General features: G+C 38.5%; 1 protein-coding gene across 1 annotated transcript in view; it reads right to left on the bottom strand.

Moving 5' to 3' along the window:
- The window catches only part of Tapt1 (transmembrane anterior posterior transformation 1), a 55747-nt gene that overhangs the window by 5209 nt on the left and 25431 nt on the right, over positions 1 to 25107 (bottom strand). Inside the window, exons 4-12 of the mRNA XM_090343806.1 lie at positions 13700 to 13862; positions 11958 to 12093; positions 10601 to 10698; positions 10359 to 10428; positions 5170 to 5250; positions 3647 to 3756; positions 3119 to 3178; positions 2758 to 2826; positions 1027 to 1103 (exon numbers count right to left, since the gene is read on the bottom strand). Of these exons, the coding sequence (XP_090199932.1) occupies positions 1027 to 1103; positions 2758 to 2826; positions 3119 to 3178; positions 3647 to 3756; positions 5170 to 5250; positions 10359 to 10428; positions 10601 to 10698; positions 11958 to 12093; positions 13700 to 13862 (864 nt within the window). The remainder of the gene's footprint in view (positions 1 to 1026; positions 1104 to 2757; positions 2827 to 3118; positions 3179 to 3646; positions 3757 to 5169; positions 5251 to 10358; positions 10429 to 10600; positions 10699 to 11957; positions 12094 to 13699; positions 13863 to 25107) is intronic.

Below are 25107 nucleotides of genomic sequence, written 5' to 3'. Positions count from 1 at the left end.
CTTGGCGCTTGAACTCTGGGCCTGGACACTGACCCTGAACTCTTTAGCTCAAGGCTAGCATTCTACCACTTTGAGCCATAGCACTACTTCCAGTTTTCTGGTGGCTAATTAGAGATAGTCTTACAGACTGGTCATTCCTGGGCTGGCTTTGAACCACAATCCTCAGATCTCAGCCTCTTGAGTAGCTAGGATTACAAATGTCAGCCACCAGTGCCTGGCCAAGGATTTTGTTTGTTTTGTTTTGTTTTTTAATATAGAAAAATAACAAGAGTTTTTTGTTTGTTTGCTTTTGTCTTTGTTTTTTGTGGGTCATGGGGCTTGAACTTGGCCTGTGCTGCTGTCCCTGAGCTCTTCAGCTCAAGGTACCACTCTACCCCTGGGCCTGGGTGTTGTCCCTGAGCTCTTCAGCACAAGGCTACCGCCCTGCTCTTGAGCCAAGCTCCATTTCCATTTTCTAGAGGTTAATTGGAGATAAGTCTCAGGTACTTATGTGCCCGGGCTGGCTTTGAACCTTGATCCTCAGATCCTCCTGAGTAGCTAGGATTACAGGCATGAGCCACCTGTGTAGCTCTTTTTTTAACAGAAGAACATATGTCTAGGTGTAGCACCTCATTTAGGAGGTAGAGATAAGGAGGATCACAAGTTCAAGGACAAATTGGTCAAAAAGTTTGGGAGCCTATCTCAGCCAACAGCTAAGTGCAGTAACACAACATGCCTGCTACCCCAGCTGTAGAGGAAAGTATAAAACAGGAGGGTCACTGGGCAAAAAGTGAGATTTTTATCTCAATAAAGGCAAGAGCAAAAAGGGATGGATGTTCCAAAGTATGTGTGGAGTAGCAGAAAGCCCTGAATTCAAATCTTAGTACTGCCAAAAACAGAAACATCAAGGTATTTCATTAAGATCAAAGTAAAACGTAAAGTCAATAGAATAGTAGAAGTATTGTCTGGGTGCTATTAGCTTCCATTACTCCTCACATTGGTAATTTACTATGAAATTAAAACATATTCAAGAATAGTCAATCTTACCCAAAATAGAAGAGTATGACACAGGCGTAAGACAGGATTCCTTGTACTTTAATTGAGCTGGTTACAACTCGGATGAGCTAGCCAGAAACAAACCAAAACAACAAAAAAGTTAAGATTTAAACAATGGATTTCTTTATGCTGACTGTAACATGAGGGTCCAACATGGGACCTTTGTTTAAGTTGGAGAGAGTAGCTACAGATTTGTAATACCTGTAATTCTAGCTACTGAGGAGGCTGAGATCTGAGGATGGGGGACTGGAGCCAGCATGGGATGGAAAGTCTGGGAGACTCTAACTCTGACTACACAGCAAAGAGCCCAAAGTGGAGGTATGGCTCACAGAGCAGAGAGGCAGCCATACATGTAAAAAGCTGAGGCCCTGAGTCCGAGCTCCAGTGCCAAGAAAAAAAAAAAAAGGACCCCCCCCCCACAAAAATAGCTCCTCCTCCTCCACATATATTTTCTGGGCAGAATAGGAAGAATTTTCAATTGTAAGAATTTTGAAAAATATATATTTAAAATATGATAATCTTCATGGGCGCTGGTGCTCACACCCTAGATACTCAGGAAGCTGAGATCTAAGGATTTCAGTTTGAAACCAGCCTAGGCAGGGAAGTCTGTGACACTCATCTCCAATTAATCTGCCTCCCTCCCCCCTTCCCCCTCCCTCCTTCTCTCTCTCTCTCTCTCTCTCTCTCACACACACACACACACACACACACACACAGCTGGAAGTGGAACTGTGGCTTTAGTGGTAGGGTAAGTACAAAAACTCAGGGACCGTGGCCAGGCCCTACATTCAAGCTCCAAAATGCTTCCCCCTCCCCTTACCCTCCCACCCCTTATAAAGGCAATCTCACAGTCAGGTGCTAATGGCTCATGTGTATAATCCTAGCTACTCAGGAGACTGAGATAGGAGGGTTGAGGTTCAAAGCTAGCACAGGCAAGGAAAGTCCATTATACCCTTATCTCTCTAAGCACCAAAAAGCCAGAAGCGAAGCTTTGGTTCGTAGAGTGCCAGCCTTGAACAAAAAAACCTCCGACACAGTGCTCAGGGCCTGAGTTCAGCCCAGGATTGGCATATGTACACATAAAAAGGGAATCTCAAATATCAAAATGTCTCAATTGGGCCTACCACACTTTACTGGGCCTACTTCTTTACAAAGCTTTGGTATTGTGAGTAGCATCCCAATATTTAGCTGGGCCTTTTCTAACCATTTCCTCCACCCCAGTGCCTGGACGTGGGATGGCCACCGCACAGCAGCACTGTCACACCTCGGCTGCTGGGTCACGTGAGTGACCAGCCCTGGGGCGACTCAGGGGCGAAGTCACTGTACACCAATGGTTCCTTCTGCTTGACTACTGGACAGCTTAAAAAGGACAGCGCAGTAACTTAAACTTTTCCTCAAAGTTATTTTCCTTTTTTTTTTTTTTTTTTTTTGGCCAGTCCTGGGCTTGAGCTCAGGGCCTGAGCACTGTCCTTGGACTTTCTCAAGGCTAGAGCTCTACCACTTGAGCCTCAGAGCATCACTTCCGGCTTTTTCCTATGTATGTGGAATCGAACCCAGGTCTTTGTACATGCTAGGCAAGCACTTTACCACTAGGGCAAACTCCCAGCCCTTTACCTTTCATTTTTAGATGGTCTTGTGAAAACAACCTTTCTGAGAACCCCCTGACTAACACACAGTGACAGCTATCTCATCATTACGGAAGAGAAGAAAGCATGGACTTACTAGAACAGCGAGTGGGAGAGGGATGAACCCCATCCTGCGGGCCACCGAGTCACTGTAGTCAGTGTACGCCTGTAGAGGGAGGGGTTAGGCAGCATTGCAAAGACTGTCCACACATCACCACCCAGAGCGCCCCACGGCCGAGGGGCGAGCGGGAGGGAGACGTGGCACACACAGTTCACGTGCTTCAGCAAAGCAATGTGGAAATCTAAGTGCTCACAGAAGCTTCAAATACAAACTGTTGTAATTACCATAATGAGGCCAAAGCGGTAGGTTATTTAATGTTTACCATCTATGTAGATTTAAGTCTACATAGTTTCTCCTTCCATATGAATATGTTTAGTTAATTTCAGGCGAGGCTTACATTTTTCTGCCGGCTGCTAACAAGGTCAAAAGCAAGGCTGGCTCTGTATTCACTGTAGACCTAAAGAGAAATAAGAACACTGTGTAAGTTATTAATAACACACCCTCCCAAATCTGAGACACCTTTTGAACTACGGGGGTTGAAGCAGCAATGAGAGATGACACAGGAAATTCTCTACATATGCAATACTACAGCTGTGTATCTATTGCCGGAAATTCTATGGGACTGGGTCACAATATAAAACAAACCGCTCAAAGCTCCATCAAAGAGTTTTCACAAAATATATGGCTCTTTTAAAACTTAGAAAACCTATTTATAATCATGCACAAAAAAGGCAACTATTAAATAGAAAATTTAAAAAACAACTAAAACCCAGCCAAAATAGGCACAATATGACTGATTAAAATACTTCCACTAGTGGAGTAATGTTTAAAAAGACAAAATTCTGGCTTCAGTAGTAATCTATTATCATCTATAACTTTAGATTAAACCAAGTTTGTACAGTGAATTATTTATTGAAATACATACATCTGCAGTAATGTCATTGAACTTGGTGATAAAGGCATGCTTTACAATATCCACAGCAATTTCAGATGCAATCACCATGCAGACATCTGGAAATAACACCCACAGATGATCTGAAAAGTATGGGAAAATGAGAGACAATTACATCTCTTAAAATGAGTAGAATCTGTATCACAAGCTATGAGAAATCTGAAATCTCCACAGGGAAAAATCACATTTTCAATTATTGGTGTGGGAGAAGTAGAATTAACTATTACCTTTATCAAAAAGAACTACATGTGACCAGGTTAAAGATAATTCACTCAACAAATACATTCCAAGTAGCAGGTGATGGTACAGGGCAGTACAGCACATTACTTTTATGTAACTAATCATCCTGGGCACTTAGTAGGTAAAGCTTCCATCAAAGGAAGCTTTAAAAAAAAAAAAAGACAATGAGAAAAAAAATCCCACTAAAAGTAAGGGAATGAATGGGCTCAGCTGCTACTGTAGTGAAGAGAAGACATGAGATCATCAGATCATCAGAAAGAATATGACTTCACAACCTCTGTCCTTTGTTGCAAAACCTAGCACTGGGTCACTGATGCCCCATAGGCTTCAGCACACATGTCCCTTCTGCCTTTTGTAGACACTGAGCTGACCTAGTTATACTGAGTCATCAAAATGACCTGGTTCCCAAAGCATCCCAGTACAGATAGGAGTGGAGGGAGAAGATTTCCTAACATGAGCCATGATGTCATTGTAAAATCTAGTACCCGCCTTTATGATTTTCCTAAGAAAGTATCTTTGGGAACATATTTCTAAGATCATTTTCTCTGTTTCTGTTTTTCCACAGATACCAGAAAACAAGGAATGAATTAAAATTTTCTGGAACACTAAGAACAAAGTTGTACAGAAATATCAGGCATTTAAAATGTTTCCGAATTCCTTGAACTATCTGAGTAAGAGACCAGGTCTCACTGAGCTGGCATCAGTGTTGGAATTACCAATTCCAGCTACTGAGTGAGAATTCTAGGCACTTTCAGCATCACATTTCTTGTCCTTGACTGTACATATTAACATACATTCAGTGAATGTCTGCGGACTTGAATGCATGATGGAAGCTCACGGAATTTTGACAATTTCTTAGCCTGGATTCAGAGACTCATATTAGTAGTAACATTTCTCTATACTTTGTTTCTTTAGTTTTTTCCTATTTTATTTATTCCTCATTCTGAGGATGGGTTAGAGATAAAAGAACCTAAATTGAAACTGATGGGACTGGCTTTGGATAACCACCGTATGCAGGCTGTGCTCTCCAAGCTCAAGCTGCAGACGCATGGCGAAGTGCCAGCCCCATACCAGTCCCAGATCTGCCAAGGAGACACACTCCATTCGTTCTTGGGAAACAGGGATTGCCGATATCCAAACAGTGGAACTTCCAGCTGCTGCAAGCTTCCCACAATGCTCATTTTGCGCCACATGAAAGAATAATTTTGGCTTAAGAGCAGTATGACAAGGTGCCGAATTAGTGAACAACTATTTACCTGGATTCCAAGAAAACTGCTCCATGTTTCTTAAACACACTATTAGCAAAAGCACGTAATTTGTAAAACGCTCCTTAATATCTAAAAAAGACAACATATAAATACCATAATGTACACAAATAATACAAAGCATATATAAAATAACTGTGTTGAAACATGGAAAAATTATTCTATAATGTAAACAAAATAAATAACCTTGTCTCTCAGTGTCAATGGGGTATTGGTTGTAGAAGCCTTTCAACTACAAAACCCAGGATGCTCAAGTTTCTTATAAAACATCTTAGGATTCACATACAGCTATGCACAGTCATGTCCTATGTCATCTCTAGATTACTGGTAATGTCTAACAATGAAAATGTTTGTAGAGAGATAAACTGTTTAGGGAAAAATGCATATATTCAATATAGGTGCAATTTTTTTCTTTTAGTGTTCAGTTTGCAGTTGGTTCAAACAATGGATGCAGTATCCATACAGAGTATGTATACAATATTTTATATATAAATGCACATAAATATACATATATACATCATAGATGGCCTAGAATCACACTGGCAAACTATTTCCTTCTTTCTCCAACATAGTTCTAGCATGGATATTCAATTTTTCTAACAAACTTCAAAAATTATCCAAAGCATTAATCTGCTCAGACTGGGTTATTAAATTCCTCTAGTGGTTTCAGAAAATTGTGACAGATGTTTTGATTTTATAGAAAAAAATTAACAGAAGCAAGAAGTAAATACAAGACTCTGGGTAATATGAAGCCCTCATGTCCCACATCTGCAGTCTGGTAAACAGGTAAGAACATAGGTGCAGACCTCATGAAGCCCTTAGCTAAGAGAATACAATATTACAAGAGTTTTTTTGGAATGTGTGTAGAACTTTGGAGAAAATAAACAAAATTAGGCTTCACTGTAATATTTAACTGTAAGTTAATAAGCTAAATTCTCACTCAGGGCACCAGCTTGCTAGGAAGCTGCTCTACTACTTGGGCCAAATCGCTAATCTGTTTTACTTATTTTTTGAATAGGGTCTTGTATTTTTGCATGGGCTGGCATGGACTGCACAACACACCTATTTATGGTTCCCACATAGCTGGGATGACAGATTCACAGCACTGTACCCAGCTAATGGTGAAGAGGGTTCTCACTGACTCTGCTCAGGATAGCGGAGCCTGTGAGCCTTCCAATTTCAGTATGACCTACAATGCTTTTCTCTTCTCAAGCAGCTATTTTTCTCCTATGAAGACAAGTACTGTGCAGTTAAGGGATAGGGCGGGTTAAATCTATGCCTGTAGCAAGTGTACATACCTACACACTTTTAGAAAGCGATCATTCACATCCCACCCATCTCAAAAGCAATGAGACTTCCTATTGGTGTCTTATATGATTCTATTCCTTTAGTAATACCAGGTTCACCCACACATCCAACTGTGCTACCTCTGTAGGTAACCTCACCCCGATGCCTCCTCTTTTCTCATTTCCACTGAAGAGTAACATGATCCAGGACTCTCTGCTCCATGGCAAAACCCTGGCCTCTATAAATGAGTTATCCATTACTGTGTCTGCCTTCCCAAAGCCCCTCTACTTTTCAGTCAGCTGCAGGGACCTTCCTTTTTAGGGCAGCTCAGCTCTTTCCTTCCTGTGGGTTTGAGCTTCAACTTTATTCTCTGAGCTAGGTGGACACAAATTGACATTCTACTTACAAAACTGTAGTCCTTTTTTATGCAATGCCATGTCAGGGGACCTAACCTTACTGCCATGGGTTTAAGGTGCAGAGCGCACCTATCCCCTGGAGAACACAATACAATTGTATGGAAGTCAAGTGCACACGTTCTGCCCAGTTCAAGATCATATGTCCAGTTCATTTTGCAACGTCAAAGATTTCCCTTCAATAATTTCTATCGAAGTCAGATAAACTGAATTGTTTTGCTGGGCGCTGGTGGCAAATGCTTATAATCCTAGCTACTCATGAGACAGATCTGACGATCAAAATTGGAAGACAGACCAGGCAGGAAACTCCTCTTCAATTAACAACCTGAAAACTGGAAGCAGCCTTAGGCTCAAAGTGGTAGCACTAGCCATGAACACAAAAGCTCAGGCCTTGAGTTCAATCTCCATGACCATCCAAAAAAAAAAAAAAGAAAAAGAAAAGTTTCTGACAGTTAACTCTGGATCATAATTCAAGAGATTACATTTCTCAATGTACTTTTAATTGGAATTTTGTACAATTATTTACAAACTTATGTCTATACAGGTGCAATCCCTTTCTGATGTACATAATAAAGTTAATAAAGAAATGAACTTACTATAAACTAAGTTCATTACATAATTTTCTGGAATGAGATTGATTTGAGAAACATAGAATACCGTAGAACATTATTTGAAATAAAACAAAGCAACTTCTATCAATTCTAATAATGTAATAAAAAGTAGTAAATTAACATCTGATTCTTGGACATACAGCAGCTGTCTATGCAGAAACCTTGCAACAAATTGAAATTCAAATTCACAAAACCATTTTATTTTATTTTTTGCCAGTCCTGGGCTTAGCCTCAGGGCCTGAGCACTGTCCTTGGGTTTTTCTCAAGGCTAGAGCTCTACCATCTGAGCCACAGCACCACTTATGGACTTTTTCTATGTATGTAGTACTGAGGAATCGAACCTGGGTCTTCGTGCATGCTAGGCAAGCACTCTACCACTAGGCCAAACTCCCGGCCACAAAACCATTTTATTATGAGCATATTTATAACAAAATAAATCTTAAAAAAGTAGGCAATTTCAGGGTATCAATGTATGTGAATTAATGCACCTTCTATCTGGCAAATATCATGCAACCCTTTTACTAATTACAATAAAAAACAAAAAAGAAAAAAAAAAGTAGGCAATTTCAAAATATTGTAGGAACTAAAAATTAACAAATTCTGGGGGCCAGTAAGAATTTTGATTGGTATTAACTTTTATGCAGTAAGAAAACTACAAATTTTACTAAAATGAGAATGATTTCTTTTAACCTTCTTGAGCTTAAAAAGTAGTGGTTAACAATTAGGGTACTTCTGATATATAGATTATTAGGCTCATTGCCCTGTTACATTACTAGTAGGGCTGTACTTTCACAGGTATAGCCAGAGTAACTAGGAATGGAGTATTAAAAGATACCACAGGCAATTCTTATAAAACCAAAAGGTAATCTGCACTATAATATGAACAATGCAACTCACAACAAAAAGCAAAACTTTTTAAGGAGTAATTACTAACCAATTTAAGCCAAAATAAACCCTTAAATTTCTTGAGTTAATATTTATACACTATCAACATGCTATTTTCTTAAAACTAAAATAGTAAAATTTTAATATGAGAGGATATTAATTTTGAGGGTCTGCCTATATAAGAAAGTAAAAAAACCACTTACAATTTCCTCCTTAAAATTTTAAGACTTTTGCTGGGCATGGTGGCTCATACCTATAATTCTAGCTCTCAGGAGACTGAGATCTGAGGATGGAGGTTCAAAGCCAGCTGGGGCACTAGAGTCTGTGAAAGTCTAACCTCCAATTAACCACCAGAAAACCAGAAGTAGAACTGTGGCTCAAGGGGTAGAGTGGCAGCCTTGAGCTGAAGAGCTCAGGGATAGCACCCAAGCCCAGAGTTCAAGCCCCACAACTGACCAAAAAAAGAAAGAAAAAAAACAAAACAAAAATTCAAGACTTTTTATATAGGAAAACTAAAAACCTTCAATGCTCATTTTAATTTAAAGCTGCATAAAGAGAGAGCTACTCAAAGCAAGTTATTAACATAAATTAAAAATATGATTTCTAAGCCAGGCGCATTGGCTCACGCCTGTAATCCTAGCTACTCAGGAGGCTGAGAGCTGAGGATTGGCAGTTCAAATCCAGCTCGGGCACTGTAGAACATGAAACTCTTATCTCCAATTAACCACTAGATAACAGAAGTAAGGCTGCAGCTCAAGTGGTAGGGCAGTAGCCTTGAGCAAGATGAACAAGCAAAAAATTTTCTCCTTGAACTCTTTCATTCTTTCCCTCCTCTTTCATTTCAACTTCACAGCACTTGGCTGTATGCATGTGAGAGAGAGGAATACTAACAGAAATACAGAGCATCGACTACTTCTCAGAATTTTAAGATCTAAGGTCCACTGTGGCCCAGCAGAATGATCGAACTTTACTGCTACTTTTCCATTTATTGCTATTGTTCCTCACTTAGTTTTTCTTTTTTTAATCTACATTTCTAAATGTTTGCTCTGACCACCAGAAAGTTCCTTTGCACCCTTTCTCACTAACTTGGCCTTGGTGGGCCCAGGAGTTGCTGGTTCTGCTGGGGGTAAAGTGATGCCTCATTTCACTCTCCTTTGTATTTCTCTAGTGATATTCCAGTAATGCTAACTCTCTGGCCATTCATGGATCCTTTGTAAAATGTCTGTTCAACCTTTTTCTCACTTGTAAGTTGCACTCTCATTTCAAAATGGATTAGCTGAATTTTCTTCTCCTCTTGAACTCTGGGCCTGGGCACTGTTTGTCTTCTCCTTTTGCTAGAGGCTAGCGTTCTACCACTTGAGCCACCACTTCTGGCTTTTTCTGTGATTGACTGGGGAGAACCTCAGTGACTTTCCTGCCTTAGCTGGCTTCACACTGCAATCCTCAGATCTCAGCATCCTGAGTAGCTAGGATTATAGGCGGGAGTCACCAACACCTAGCTTAGTGAAGTTTTAATATATTCAGGAATTAAAAAAAAATCCTTTGTTATAAGCATCTGAAATCTTGTAGTAGTGTGACTTGCCTTTTCATTTTCTTAATTCTTTTAATGAGCACAAGCTTTTAAGTCCAATTTATTTATTTCTTGAATGGTTAGTACTTTTGTGCAATCTCTAAAAATGACTAAAGGTATGTGTATATCTTTTATATATTGTATCCTTTATTCTGATTTTTATCATTTATCATTTATGTTTATGGCAAGAAAATATTTTGAATTAATTTTTGAACAGAAGGTCCAAGGTCTTATGCAACCTTTACCTACATGGTTCTGCAACAGTAGTAGGGAAAAAGTCCTTTTCTCACTAAGTATTTGTTTTAGAAAATGCAATTTTTTCCCCTAAAATGTTGTTTAGTATTTTGTTTATGGTGAAGAATAACTCTTCATTAACTTCATTTAGAGATACAAATAAAATCTAGTTGTACATACCACTATTTGACATTTGAAAGAGATTGTTCTTTTCAAACTTCTTGAAGACACTTCCTTTAATTTCAACAAACTGAAATAGTAAACAGAAATATCATCTTCATCATCTTAAGTTTAAAAATTGGCTTGCTACATACAAAAACTTCCTAGAGAAAAAACAACATATAGAACAATTTCATTTCATCCACAGAATTACTGCTTAAGTATCTTTATAATCAATATGTAAAACAAAATCTCATACTTACATTATTAGACATCATAATAGTAAGCAGTGACTTGTTGTGGGAGTTAAAAGCTACATTGAGAGTTGTTGCTTGAACCATTATGAGAATTGCATGTAAAACTGACAGTATGTCAAGGAAAACTCGACTTATTTTCACATTAATAAAATAACTATAAAATTTCAAAGTAAGGGGGGATGACTGTACTTTCTAAACCAAATCTTACATAAATATTTTATCCTTTTTCTGTTACAATAGGTGATATATATCTGACAGGGCATATATGGAGCATGGAGCAGGTATAATAATATAAATGTATCACACGATATAAAACAACAAATCTCTGTATCCATTTATTTAGACCAGAGAATCTTTTCTTTACTGAGTCTGAGACAGGCACGAACTGGGTACCTGATGCTTTTACTCACTGGCTGGCTACTGCTCTACCAACTGAGCCATACCTCCAACCATGACCACAGAGTCTTCTCAAGTAAATAGAATAAATAAGACTGGAGGTATGGGGCTGGGAGTTTGGCCTAGTGGTTAAAGTGCTTGCCTAGCATGCATGGAGACCCAGGTTCGATTCCTCGGTACCACATACATAGAAAAAAAGCTGGAAGTGGTGCTGAGGCTCAAGTGGTAGAGCTCTAGCCTTGAGAAAGTCCAAGGACAGTGCTCAGGCCCTGAGCTCAAGCCCAGAACTGGCAAAAAAAAAAAAAAAGACTGGAGGTATGGTTCAAGCAGTAGCATCAAAAAAAAAAAACCCAGCAAATAATGAGAGAAGCATATATTTTGCATTATGATAATTTGAATTTTAAAAGAGAATAATAAAAGTTAGCCTGGGAGTATTTTTCTTCTTTGGTTCCTTAATTGTTATGGAATATGAGACAGCAAAAAATGTTAAAAAATAAACTCATATCAGGCAGGATTATATTCATATTATATACATAATAATTTATAATTCAGAATGTTTTACTCCACTAAAACTGCAACAAGCTTTTATCCTCATATCTTTTCATTTAGGTCTTTTTGCTCCCAAGTACTAATTTTTCAAGTGTCACTGACAACAAGAAATATATATGACACAGTCCTATGAGAGTCATGACTCATGTACAAGAACAGCTTTATAAATGTATAGTATAGATAACTGTATTACTTTTGTCTTTATAGAGCCCTCTCTTATAATCCATTACAGCAAGAACAGTCATACCTACACAAGGCTCTTGAAATTAATTTCTAATTACAATAAACCATTTCTCAAAGCAGACATTTCATTCATCTTATTTATACATGTACACAGACATCTTTAAATCTATGAAACAGCTAACCAAATTAAATACATACACCCTGACTAGAATTTCCAGTAAGTCTAAAAGGATACAGACATAGAGAACGGCCATGAAAAAGTGAGGGATCACTCCGATATGGGCTCTTTTTCTTTCTTTAGGTTCTGTTGCTGTCCAGTAGAGAGCATCTAATATATCTTGTCCAAATGATGAAAACAGACGATCAGCTACCTACAAAGAGAAGCAGTAAGAAAATGCCTGTCAATAGTTGATTTGGAGATGTTACTAAAACTCAGATGCAACTTGAATACTGGAAACCTGATTTTAAAATTCCTAGCAGAAGGTAAGCTAAAGATCAAAGATCTTCTTTATTTACTTCTTTATCCACCTGTCTCTATTCTCTGGCACACAGTGAGTAAAATGTTTGCAGAATTTGAATTACTTTGTCTAATTAGCTGTTTGCTGCAAGGGAAGTCCTGTATGGTGGCAAAAAAGAAGCACATAAAACTCATAGTTCCTACAATTTTAGCATTGTAAAGCCAGATTCAAACCAACTCTTCATGATAAATTTATCATGATTCATTCTATACACACCTAATATTTATATGCAATGCAGCTGTATTCTGTTGGATATTACAAGAAAGGTATCTCTTTAAAATTAGAACAGCATAGAAAGGAAAAGGAAGAAAAAGAAAAGGAAGGCTTTATGTCATTCCGGAGTAAGCCAAAGGCCACCTTGTAGAAGAGACTTGCTAGAACTTTCCTTCTTTTCCCTTCCTTCATTCCTTCCTCCAGTCCTGGGCCTTGAACTCAGGACCTGAGCACTGTCCTTGGGCTTTCTCAAGGCTAGAGCTGTAACCACTAGAGCCACAGCACCATTTCCAGCCTTTTTCTAAGTATGTGGTACCGAGGAATCGAACCCAGGTCTTTGTGCATGCTAGGCAAGCACTCTACCACTAGGCCAAACTCCCAACCAACTTTCTTTCTCTTATGTCTTCTATGGTTTCTGATGCATTAGCCTGATCCTATTCATCTATGAACAGCTTCCTAATTATCTGTCTCCCACCTGCAGAATATATACTCCACGAGAACAGCCTATTCATCACTGGATCCTCAAGGTCAAAGACAGTGTTCTGTCAGTTAGGAAGTGTCAATTAAACATTTGCTAAAGAAGAGTTACTCATTAGGAAGCTGAAACCACATGCCTTACATTGTGGAATCAATCCTTAGACACCTTCTAAACGACAGCTCTATAGATAAAAAAAAGCAAGGAAAGGGGATGAGGAAGAAGTGAGGAAAGCAAGGCAGGAAGGAATAAAGAAAGGAGGAAGGAAAAAAGGAAAGAAGGGAGGGAGGGAGGAGGGTGTTTAGACAAACTGGGCAAATATGCAAAACCTTTAAGGCAATTTATAATGTGAATTTACTGTAGCAAGCAGACATGATCATATCTTTCACTTCGTATTGCAAAATTTTAAACTTCCAACAAAAATTTCAAAGTAAACATGAGTTTACAATAATATGAGAAAACAGAGAAATGTACAGGCAGCAGGAATTTTCACTGCACGTGACAAAGAACACCTTGCAGGAAGACCTGGCCCCAGGTGTCTCCTAGCTTATGTGTCACCTCACTAGAAACACAGGCTCTTCAGCTGCCTTACACCTGAATCTGCATCTTGGTGGAATTCCTGAGTGATGGTAATGCCAGAAGTGCCTTTACTAGAATTGTAGTGAAGTATTTTCCATCCCAGGCACCTTTTCTACTGGAAAGAAGACTTGAAGATGCGAGCCTGGCCAAATCTGTGCAGGTGGCAGGTAGACTGGTTTCTAGTGCGCTTACCTCCAGCATGTTGTAGATGATGTACAGCTTGATGACAGACTGGCCTCTTATCAGGTGGTACATCATGGAATAGTCAACGTAGTGCATCATGAAATAGCAGATCACCAAAATGACACCCTTCAAAATGTCACACACCTGGGCAGGTTGAAGCACACGCCTGTCCCTGAAACACACAAGAAGTAACAAAAATACAAGTTTTACTTTATGTGCCCTCAAAATAAGCCATCTTTACTGGACACACATTAGCACAAAATGACATTGACAATTATGCTGTTCTTTTAAGATTTCAAACAAAAGGAATTACTTCCTAATAGTATGAAAATGTCAGCCAAGTTAAACCAGAATAACACTTAGAATTCAGGACACTCACAGTGAGCCAAGTGCTAGCTGAAGAGCCAGGAAAGCAGCGCTTTTCTCTGAGGGTGACAAGCCTATGTGCACTCTTGCAGCTCTGGAGACTATCGATGCTTCCTACGTAATGCTGTTATATACACTGTACTTTTCATTTAACATCATGCAAATTTTTCCATGTTGATTCATAAACTTAGATTTTTATGGTAGCATACTACCAGTCATACTTCATTAGCATACTTCATTAGCACATGCTCTCAGATTTCCAGTCCTCTGCAACCACACACTATGGCACAGTGTTTAAGTTATGCCTCATGAATTGAAGTGCATCCATAAGAGAAATTCCTAAAACAGAGTTTTCAGGTCATGTGACATTTTGGTAGAAACAGCTGACATTCCCTCTGGGGGCCATGCCTCCTATACAGCTTCTGCTAGTAAGGAGACAAGGAAGCCAGAAGTCCATGGTACCCGGTGTGTGGCTACCTAAGTGAAAAACAGTTTCTAGTGTGGCGCTTCAGTAGTATTTTGTTTCAGGAGACTCAGTATCTCTTTTTATATGGTTAAGGATCATCTGCCTTTCCTATTTGTACTGATTTACAATAATAGTTCTTACCGAGGTTAGTTCTCTGTGACGCAACCTAAAATTATCTTTCATAATTAATATAAGAAGCATTTCTTATTTCTGATACTAGAGTATGAGAAACTAAACCTAAATTGCAAAAGGAAACATAGTTGTTGACATGGAACAAATAGTGTGTTTAAAAAGCGCACTAGACACTGTTGAGAAGGAACTACACAACGCATAGGTAGAGACGGGATAGAAACACTGGGAGAGCACGGAAAGGGGTTACACTGTCCAGAAAGAAATGTACTCGTTACCTGACTTATATAACTAACTCACCCGGTGTAGATCACCCTTATGATAACAAAACTGAATTCTTTTACTGGGTATACAATTTCTGTATGTTTTCTACAGGCTCATTCCTCAAGACAAATGGTGTCAGTGCCAGCCTTCTGTGCTATGCACTCAGTAACAAGGACTGAGTATTTCCTTTGGGCGCTGCAACAAACAGCTCAGTAACTTCTCCAAGTCACCTGCTCATTCTTACTGGCTTGTATTATTGGCTTCCTATACTCTGGAGCTCTTTCCAGTCCATGTCCAGATCTGTGATCAGGGCTCTTTTTCGAAGACCAACCTAGGATCTCTAAGTCTCCCAAACTATTCTCTGAGACACAGCACAACATGGTAATGATGATGATGTATGGTTTTGTAAGCAGCTGTCACAGAACTACAAGGTAAAATGATGTCACTAATGAACTTGGTTGATCTGTTCACACAATATGGGAACCTGCGAGTCCTGAAGAGAAGCAAATCTAGGAAGAACCACAAGCAAGGGGGAAGCCATCCTTGAGCCTAGGTGGGAGACAGCCTAGAATTTAAGTTAGACCACATGTGGAAACAGAGAGGAAAATCAGACTGGTGTTAGGACTGTAGACAAGTCCATCAAGGCCACAGGAGACTAATCTTTATGTCACGCTGACTTCTCTCCATACCATCCCTCTCCTTCCACATAGATCCTGGCCCTTTTCTCTTCAGAGACCAAAGAGACCTTCATTTCCCATCTCCCACACCCAGCTCAGAGCACAGGTTTCTGCCAAGGACTATCTAATGATAATATTATGCCCTCCTTCTATACAAGACTGGGAATAGGAGATCTGTTCTTTCTGACGAGAGAACTATATTTCTAATTCTGGTACACACGGAGGGAGACATTTCGTGGCTTCAAACTGTCTGTCTCCCCTCTGAGGGCCAGGGAAAAAATGAGAGGCATCAGTGGGCGGATGGTGCACCTGCCACGCCTCCCCCACGAAGTACTGGTGCTGCTCTTCCTCCTAGACACATGGGCATAGCTCAGTACCCGGAGAACCATATAGATCCAATAGCTGGACATTTGAGTTTAAGAACTATAGGAGATAACTTATGTACAGAAGTACCTTAAGTACAGTAGTAATAACCAAGTTGTTAGTAATAAAATTATATGGATGTATTTCCATTGTGAAAAATCTTACAAATCTATGGCTTTTCCCCTGCTATCCTTCCTAATGGAAGCAAAACATTGTAGACTAGCGTTATACCTGTAAAGATTTTTACCAAGAAGATGTATGGCAACATCTGGAAATATCATTTTGTCAGGGTTGGGAGATGGGAGCGGTACTGTCACTTAGTGTGTAGAGGCCAGAGGTGCTGCTGAATAGTCATCAAAGCAAATGGCAGTGGTGACTGGGCTTAGAAATACTTTACCTTAATGTACATTATATCTTAAATGCTTCGATGACTGGAAAGCAAAATTAAAATAATAAAATTGCTAGTTGCTAAGTAATCTGATAACTATTACAGTGGAAAATTATACTTATAATTTTTGGTACTACAGTGCTATCTAGTTAAGTGATCTCAATGTAGTTTCATTTAAGAGATAAAAAGACTCTTGGATATATGTCTAAATGTATTTCTTATTTATAAACATATTTGCAACAAAGGAACAATGTGGCAGTACATATACAAAGGAAGATTGTATTTGTAACTTTGGGTAGCAATTAGGTCTACCAAACATTTTATGTTCAAAATAACACATCACATTTCATGCAAGATAAGCTAAAATATAGAAGTTAAAAAGTAAAGTAAGTTTAGTTTTATTTTACCTAGTATTAAGCTAGGTTGAAAAGACAAGTTGCAGAAACTATGCTATAATTTCATCACTACATGGCAAGCACTGATGTCCTAGGCTTCCCTGGGGAATCCCCCTGAGAGATCACTGGGGTCCTGTGGAGAACAGATCTTCACCACCCAATCCTGCAGGAGGGGTGGGGAGTAAGTGAGCACATGCCTGTAAAGCCACATAGTGAGTACAGTAGTCTTTGGGGGAACTGGCTTGGAATCTTGGCATCTGGTTCTAGAGACAAATTCTTCATTATCACATATCTTCAAAACTTTTAGAAAATAAACTTCCAAATTTGGATGAGTCAACCACTCTGTGTCTTCTATCTTTCAGTAAAATTTAACACTATATATAAACATCAGAAAAAATATTGTGTTAAAAAACAAGTGACAAAATGCACTCACTGGCTTCTCGGCCATCTGTTTACTATGTGCTCTGATGAGCGCTTCCATTGCTAATCTAGTAAGTGGCTGCTACTGAACTGACTGTTACAAATTCTATTAACATAAAAAGTAAAACCAAGGCCAGGCGCCAGTAGCTCACACATGTAATCCTTGCTTCTCAGAAGACTGAGATCTGAGGATCGAGGTTCAAAGCCAGCCCAGACACTCAAGCCCGTGAGGCTCTTATCTCCAATTAACCACCAGAAAACAGAAAGGGGCACTGTAGCTCAAGTGGTAGAGCCGTGGCCTTGAACTGAAGAGTTCAGGGACAATGCCCAGGCCTAGAGTTCAAGCCCCACCACCAAAAACAAATAAACAAACAAATATTAGAACCCTTGAGATAGGAAAGATGAAAAATTAAGGTAGAATACTGCAGGATACCTGTATTTTTCATAGCCCACAGAAGAAAAGACCTAAGTTCACATGTAAATCTAGCCAGTTAAAGCAACTGGAACTAATCACAGTGTTTGTTCCTTCTCTGCCAGGGTATTTTTAGATGACAATCGGAGAAGCATTTCAAACTCTAAGAAGATTACCTACAGCCCTGCCAATCAACCTAGAATGGCTTCTGAGTAATCTTTAAGCTGAAATTCTTCATAAACACAGTTATTCAGTAGTGGTTATTGGCAATTCATTCTGCAAAGGCCAGAAAATCACAAGTGCAACATGCTGGATAAAGTAAAATCTCACTAATCTAATTCAGTTCAGATCAGTAGTTTCGTTGCATGTTGGGGTAATATAAAAAATATCCAACAGGGACCAGATGTTTAGCCTCGTGGTAGAGTACTTGCCTGCTGGGGCCAGCCGGCAGCAAACCAGGGTTTGCAGATTGGGGTTCCTGAAATAGGGGGCAAGGACTAGGAAAAAATAGAAGAGAGACAGACACACCGGTCTGGGATGTCTGCAGCCCAGGTAAAGACTGCTCTGTTTATTCTCAACTCCACCTTATATCCCTTCTTTCAACCAGGGAACTTTCAGCTGTTACATTCATATGGTAAATTTCAGGTAATTTAAATAGAATAAGGCCATAAAACAATAAGACAATAAAGCCATGGTCTGATGCAGATCAAGGTACAATTTGATTCTACTCTGGCTCCCAACACTTGCCTAGCATGCATAAAGACCTGGGTTCAATTCCTCAGTACCACATACATAGAAAAAGCTGGAAGTGGTGCTGTGGCTCAAGTGGTAGAGCTGTAGCCTTGAGAAAAGCCCAAGGACAGTACTTAGGCCCTGATTTCAAGCACCAGAAGTGGCCAAAAAATAAAATAAATAAATAAATAAAATAAAAATCCAACAGAACTTTAAAATAAAAAAAAACCCCAAACTTTCTACATTCCCCAAATTTTTATTCCTATAGACACTTCGATTGATTATTACAATTGGCAATTTGATCATTGAGAATTTATAATTTAAAGGACTTCAAGATTTATAGGAACAGAGTTACAATTTAGAGAATGAGTAGGGTTTTCTCTGTGTCTTTAGTAGTTTGCTAATTAATTTAAAAACTGGTAGCAGATAAAAAGGTCAGGAAGGAAGATTTTTCTTTTTGCTCAATAAAAGTGAACAAAAGAAATGGGAGAATTCCTGCACAATTTCACATTAGTGTCAAAACATATCAGGCTATCAGAATGTTATTTCATTATAAAATATAGACTGGATCTCTCTGCTATTTCAAAACATCTCCAGTGAAATTGGAAGAGGGAAGAACTGAAATAAGATATTTAACATGGCTCATGGTTTTTTTTGTTTTTGTTTTTTGTTTTTTTTTGCCAGTCCTAGGGCTTGAACTTAGGGCCTAAACACTGTCCTTGGACTTTCTCAAGGCTAGTGCTCTACCACTAGAGCCACAGCACCACTTCCAGCTTTTTTCTATGTATGTGGGACCAAGGAATCGAACCCTGGTCTTTGTGCATGCTAGGCAAGCACTCTACCACTTGGCCAAATTCCCCCTACCCCCACCCCGCAATATATATATTTTTTTAATTTAATTTTTTTATTCTATTTTATTTTTTGTGGGTCATGGGGCTTGAACTCTGGGCACTGTCCCTGATCTCTTCAGCCCAAGACTACCACTCTACCCCTTGAGTTACAGCACCACATCTGGTTTTCTATTAGCTAATTGGAGGTAAGAGGCTCATGGACTTTAGTGCTGGGGCTGGCCTTGAACTGAAATCCTCAGATCTCAGCCTCCTGAGTAGCTAGGATTATAGGTGTGAGCCACCATGCCCAGCTATGGCTCACATTTTTGAAAGAAAAGTACCTTTATAATTTTAAAGTAACTTGGAATAAAGTAGAAAGATCAAGATGTTTTCTTTAAACTGAGAAACAAAATATTTTCAATTTTAAGTTTGATATATCATTCAACACTTAAAAGTTAATGAGTAAAATCTTACGAATTTTTCATTTTAGAAAGAAATAATGTGTTTTATAAAGCTACATTCAGTATTTGAATAATGTAAAATAAAAAATGTGTACATGGAAGCAACCAAATTCAGCCAGTGGCCATGGTGTTGGGGTGATGTATTAATGATCATTTTAGGGGGTGGTTCTCATGTTAGGTCAAACCCTTCCTGAACCAACGCCGCCAAAGCTTTGTGAACAGGGTACTTAAAGACAGGGAACTGCATTTCTCAGAATGTGTCTATCCCCACATGGTTCTGCCGGCCTACACTGCTATTTTGTAATATATTTAATATTTGAGCTGATGTCAATTTGGCCAAGGATATAGAAGGAAAAATCAGGGTTTACTCACCACAAGGAGTCCCTGTGCCACCACACTCCATTCTATAAAGAAGTGAAAGTGCTCCTCCCTTCGGTCTGATTTACAAGAGAGAAAGAAAGAGAGACGGTTGTAATGTTGCTACGCTACGTAGAGCGGCATGGTGAGGAGACACGGGACAAATAATACCTGGTGTTTCTAGTATAATAAATACACTGCTTTCAATAGAAGAGGAAATAACAGACAAACTTGTTTCCCCAGAGAAAGATACCAAGAGCTCTCCCTACATGTACTCTTATGGTGGCATTTGTCACTTTGGCCAGAAGCAAGGCTTAACTTCATCTGGAAAGAGAAAACCCTATTTATAATGCATATGTGAAGTTAATCAGTGGCAGAATTATCTTGAAAGAAGTCAAATATATGAACGAAGAAACCATAAGTTAAGAAACTCTCCAGAATTTGAAATATGCAGTTCTGGGAGGTAAGAAGTTTTCTGTGTGGGGTCATCTCTCAAACGAAAAGGTCATTCTTGCCTTTAACAGGAAAAAAAAAATGTCAATGAAGCCTCAAAGAAGAGTTATACCAAAAATTGAAGTGCATGACCAGAATACTGGCTCATACATATTTTACTTTACCCACTCTAACAGTTTAAATCTACTCTAGCATTTATGACTTATACCTGTACAACTCAGCACTGTCTGAAATGTTTTAGTAAAGGCTTTTTTTTAAAAACAACTCAGTTCTTCAAATACTCATATTTTACCATTTTTCTCCATAAATTTCGTTCAACTTTTCAATGTGATTGTGAAGTCTAAAGCACAAAATAATACCACGATTTTAGGAAAAATCAGGTTCACAAAAATGTCAGGTAAAGGAAAAGATACTCACATAATTGGCTATGTTTTACTTGTAAATTTGATTGACACTTCACTAGCACAAACACAGTCATCAACTTCTCTGAAAAAACAAAATCCTAACATTCTTCCTAGAAACGTAAGAACTTCATATAACGAAACTTAATTTTATTTTCTATGTCCCCCATCATAACAAAAATTACTGTGATTTAAATTTCTTAAATGTTTTTCCTGAAATGACAATGCCCTATCTAGAATGGAAGAAATGCATACATGAACCTGCTCTTCAAGACTACATGCTTTATGCGCATCTTGGATTTCCTCTCCCTTTCCCTCTCTCCCCCACAAAACATGGATAATTAACAGAATCCATTAAGTATTTCTGAGATCAGCAAGGGCAGAAATATGATATGGACAAAACCACAGCAGTTCCTGCGGTAGGGAGGAGCCCTGGCGGGGCAATCACGGCAAAGCCCGGATTTACCTAAGAGCTGCAGAATCTTCCTGTTCCTCACTCTCTGAAAGGCAGAGTGTATGTACTCAGCTTTTAACACAAGCAAAAAGCCAAAGCAAAAACCGAAGCCAACCACCAGGACAAGTTTAGGGAGAATCTAGAAACTATTTCTATAACTGAATGTGAAAGCAGAAAATTCTGAGGTGTGTGTAGGAGGAGGTTGTCTATGTCTTTAAGAAGCCTCTGAGAATTGTAGTACCAGATAGAACTTACATCAAATACGAAAAGAAGCTAACACTACTGCTCTCATTGGTGAAATTCTGATTCAGTACAGAGACTGCAAGTAGTTACCGTTTTCATGTTAGCATGCAATTAACACAAAAATACAGTTTCCCCTGTTTTAAGGAAAAAAATTAGGGAAGAAACTAGGAAGACAGTAAATGTTTTTGTTTTTTAAATGGACTGAGACTGAGAAAATGTGTTAAATCAACTTCTTTGCTTGTCTCTTTAATTTCTTCTTATCCCTTTGGGAAAAAGTCAGACTGAAGGAAAGAGCACTTTTTGCCTGCTGAAAAAGATGTAACATGATATAACTATAGGCAAGACAAATAAGATCATCTTCATAGAAGTAGAGAACATTGGCAGGAAAACCACAAGATGAAAAAGAGGGCTACCTTTAATCATTTTGGAAAATTAATTATTCCTCAAATATGTGAAAGTTCTTAGACTTAATATTATCAGTTTTGTTTAATGTAACATTTTACACTATCATATATTTTAAGCTCTGTGCCTTTAAAATTGTTTTCTAAATTGCTCGAATAAGAACTGCATTTATATGACTGTAAACACAAATTACTAAATTCTGACAACATACTAAAGGCACTATCAGCAAATTAAAAGCAGTATTTAATATTTAGTATTTATTTCATTTTCAGTTTATGTAATCACAGTCTATATAATCTAACATCTCACACAGGATTATTCAAGGTACTAAAATTTTGCTACATAATTTTGTTTTTCATGTTTCACATATAGTATATATGGACTTGAGTGACAGAATGAAATGCAACTCTACATACAGCTCCTGTGCACTACAGAGTGCAGTGCTAAGAGTGTGTGTCAAGTTGCCCTCTAGTGTCATTTTAGCTACAAAGCACTGGAAACATATATTTAAAAGTGAGATTTAGATCTAGAGACATAAGGCCAAATAGTATGACACTAAATGTAAGGACCTCCAGGATAAGGAAACAAAAGCCACATAATGAGTGACTGTTGTCCTTAATGTACTATGTTATCTCTCATCTCTTTTGCCATCCCTTGGTTATCTCATATTGTTACAATATTTTACCTTGTTATCTGATATATTTTATATGCGCTTAATTGGTTATTTGAAATTGGATAGGGAAGGGGGGAAATCAAGATGAATGGAGGGAGGGTGGGAGGAAAATGGGGACCATGTCATGAGAAAGGGTATCAATGTTTGTGAAGTTATACACCTTCTATCTGGTCAATATAATGTAATCCTTCTATTAATCACAATAAAAAATTTTAAAAAGTGAGATTTAGATAAAAAGTGCTTCAAGCTAGTATTTTCAAAAAGTAAATATATGTGCTTAAAAAATCTTAAAGCATTAGGAAAATATTGGATAAAAGAACCACCATCACTTACATTCAAGCAAATAGGAGAAACAGGACTGAAAGTCTCCTGGTTCTCAGCAAGACCTCTTTTTATAGTCAGAAGCAACAATGAGAGACTCTTTGCATGTTACTTAGGTTCTTGTTCCTCCAAGAGACAGGGGACACACACAGTAATAACCCTAACTACAGCACCATTCTAGGTGTTTGACTAGATGAGTCTATTTTAAGAACCCGTCAAGGGTCCCAAGGAACAGTGATAAGTCACTGTCACATAGCGAATGTCATCCATATGCTGAGCCACCTAAGAAAGAAACCAAAGGCAGAGTCTTCAGGTCTTTTATTGCTTTAATCACTGAAAATCAATGGCCGCACAGAGCGTTCTGTGCCTTTAGAAGTCTTTCACACAAAGATGGCTAGACTACAAATACTGCTAATGAAAGACTGTTGAGAAGAGAAATACTCATAATGGACATGTACATGCCTATACATTGCCTTGGTTATTTTATGTCAAATAGTTTAGCTCTCTATGTCCTTATCTAAAGTTCACTGCAGCATCATCTTTATGCAGTCACATATGAAGATTTAAATTTAGCCATGTTTTACTAGATTTTCTTTTTGTTGTCTAAAAAGTACAATGCCATGATTTTATTGAGTTCTCAATAAGTAATAAAGAAAAAACATACTGAATAAGGCTTTGTTAATATTAGAAGCATTATATTAACATAATAAAATGTATTACATTAACATGTTAAAAATAAACATTATTTGAAAAATGAGAATAAAAATAAATTGTTTATAAAAAGGACATAGCTGGTGGCCAAATTCCTAAAAGATCTTCCCATTTGATTAATTGGTGTTTAATAAAATATGCTATTATTCCAGAAGACAAAAAATATCATATATACGCATATATATAAAGCATCACACTGAATACTTACATAGTTACTTTAGTCTGTGTAATCTTGCGAAGATTTTTATTTTTCAAAATATAATCATTATGATCTTACTTACTTTGGGAGAGTGCTTCCTTATTATAACTGAGTAAGGATCATTTTTAAAAGTACTGCTTATAAATGTAACTAGTTAAGCCAGGTACGGGTAGCTCACGACTATAATCCCAGCTACTCAGAAGGCTGAGATCTGAGGATTGCAGTTCAAAACCAGCTCAGGCAGGAAAGTTTGTGAGACTCATCTCCAATTAACCACCAGAAAACCGGAAGTGGTGCTGTGGCTCAAGTGGTAGAGCACTAGTCTTCAGCTGAAGAGCTCAGGGAAACCGCCCAGGCCCAGGGGTAGGGCAGTAGCCTTGAGTGGAAAGAGCTCAGGAACAGTACCCAGGCCCGGAGTTCAAGCCACACGACGGACAAAAAATAAATAAATGTTACTAGTTATTAAATATATGCTCATTTTCTACTTTAAAGGAGATTATTCTGTGATCTCAATCTTTTAAATAAAGCATAAGTCTACATATGAACAAATAGTATGTTTGTGGCTCAATATTCAGGGCTAAATTATTATGTATTTTAAATCCCACGAAATAGTTACTACAGCTAAGTAAAGTTTCACAAATTACTGTCTATTTCAGTATTTTAAAACTCTTTCAAAATGAAATGTATTTACAAAAGTGACACGATAGAAATGCAACACAGAAAATGGTGCTTAAAACAAAATAATGAAGTTTCTAGTAGTGTTCCTACACAGAGAAGAGGCATATCATTGTACAAAAAAGAAAATTATAAACTCCAAACTTCCACCTCAATACTAATAAGGAATTGAAGTTCACATGGGCTAAACATTTTTATGTTCTGGCAGAGAAGAAAGAGGAAGACACTGATATTTGTTCTGGTCTACTATGAACCAGGAACCACGGTGTGGGCGTTGCTTTTACGTCTCCCAATCTCTGCAGCAAGGACACTGGGCTCACAATACCTTCTTTTCAGCTGTGGGGAAACAGGTAGGGAGAAGAGAGGGGGTTGCTAGTCTTCACTAGCTGATACAAGCTGGGCTGGGCTGTCTGCTCAGTCGTTTCCAGGACCACCAGGAGACCTGACTAGTGTCTACAACGAAGGCTACAGAGGGTACTAACAGTGATTCTCAAATGCAGTGGAGGAAGAAGCCTGTACTAAGAGCTCCAGGAGAGTCTCATGATCCGCCACCTCCGTCCCTGGCTTACAGCCCAGGCCTTTCATAGCAAAGAAGGGGCAGCCCTTTTGGAACAGGGCTGTTAGT

The sequence above is a fragment of the Megascapheus bottae genome, chromosome 13 (genome assembly GCF_031878675.1).
Source record: "Megascapheus bottae isolate mThoBot1 chromosome 13, mThoBot2.hap1, whole genome shotgun sequence".
NCBI lineage: Eukaryota > Metazoa > Chordata > Mammalia > Rodentia > Geomyidae > Megascapheus > Megascapheus bottae.
The sequence above is the reverse complement of the archived record's forward strand: the minus strand, read 5'-3'. Positions and strand labels throughout refer to the sequence as shown.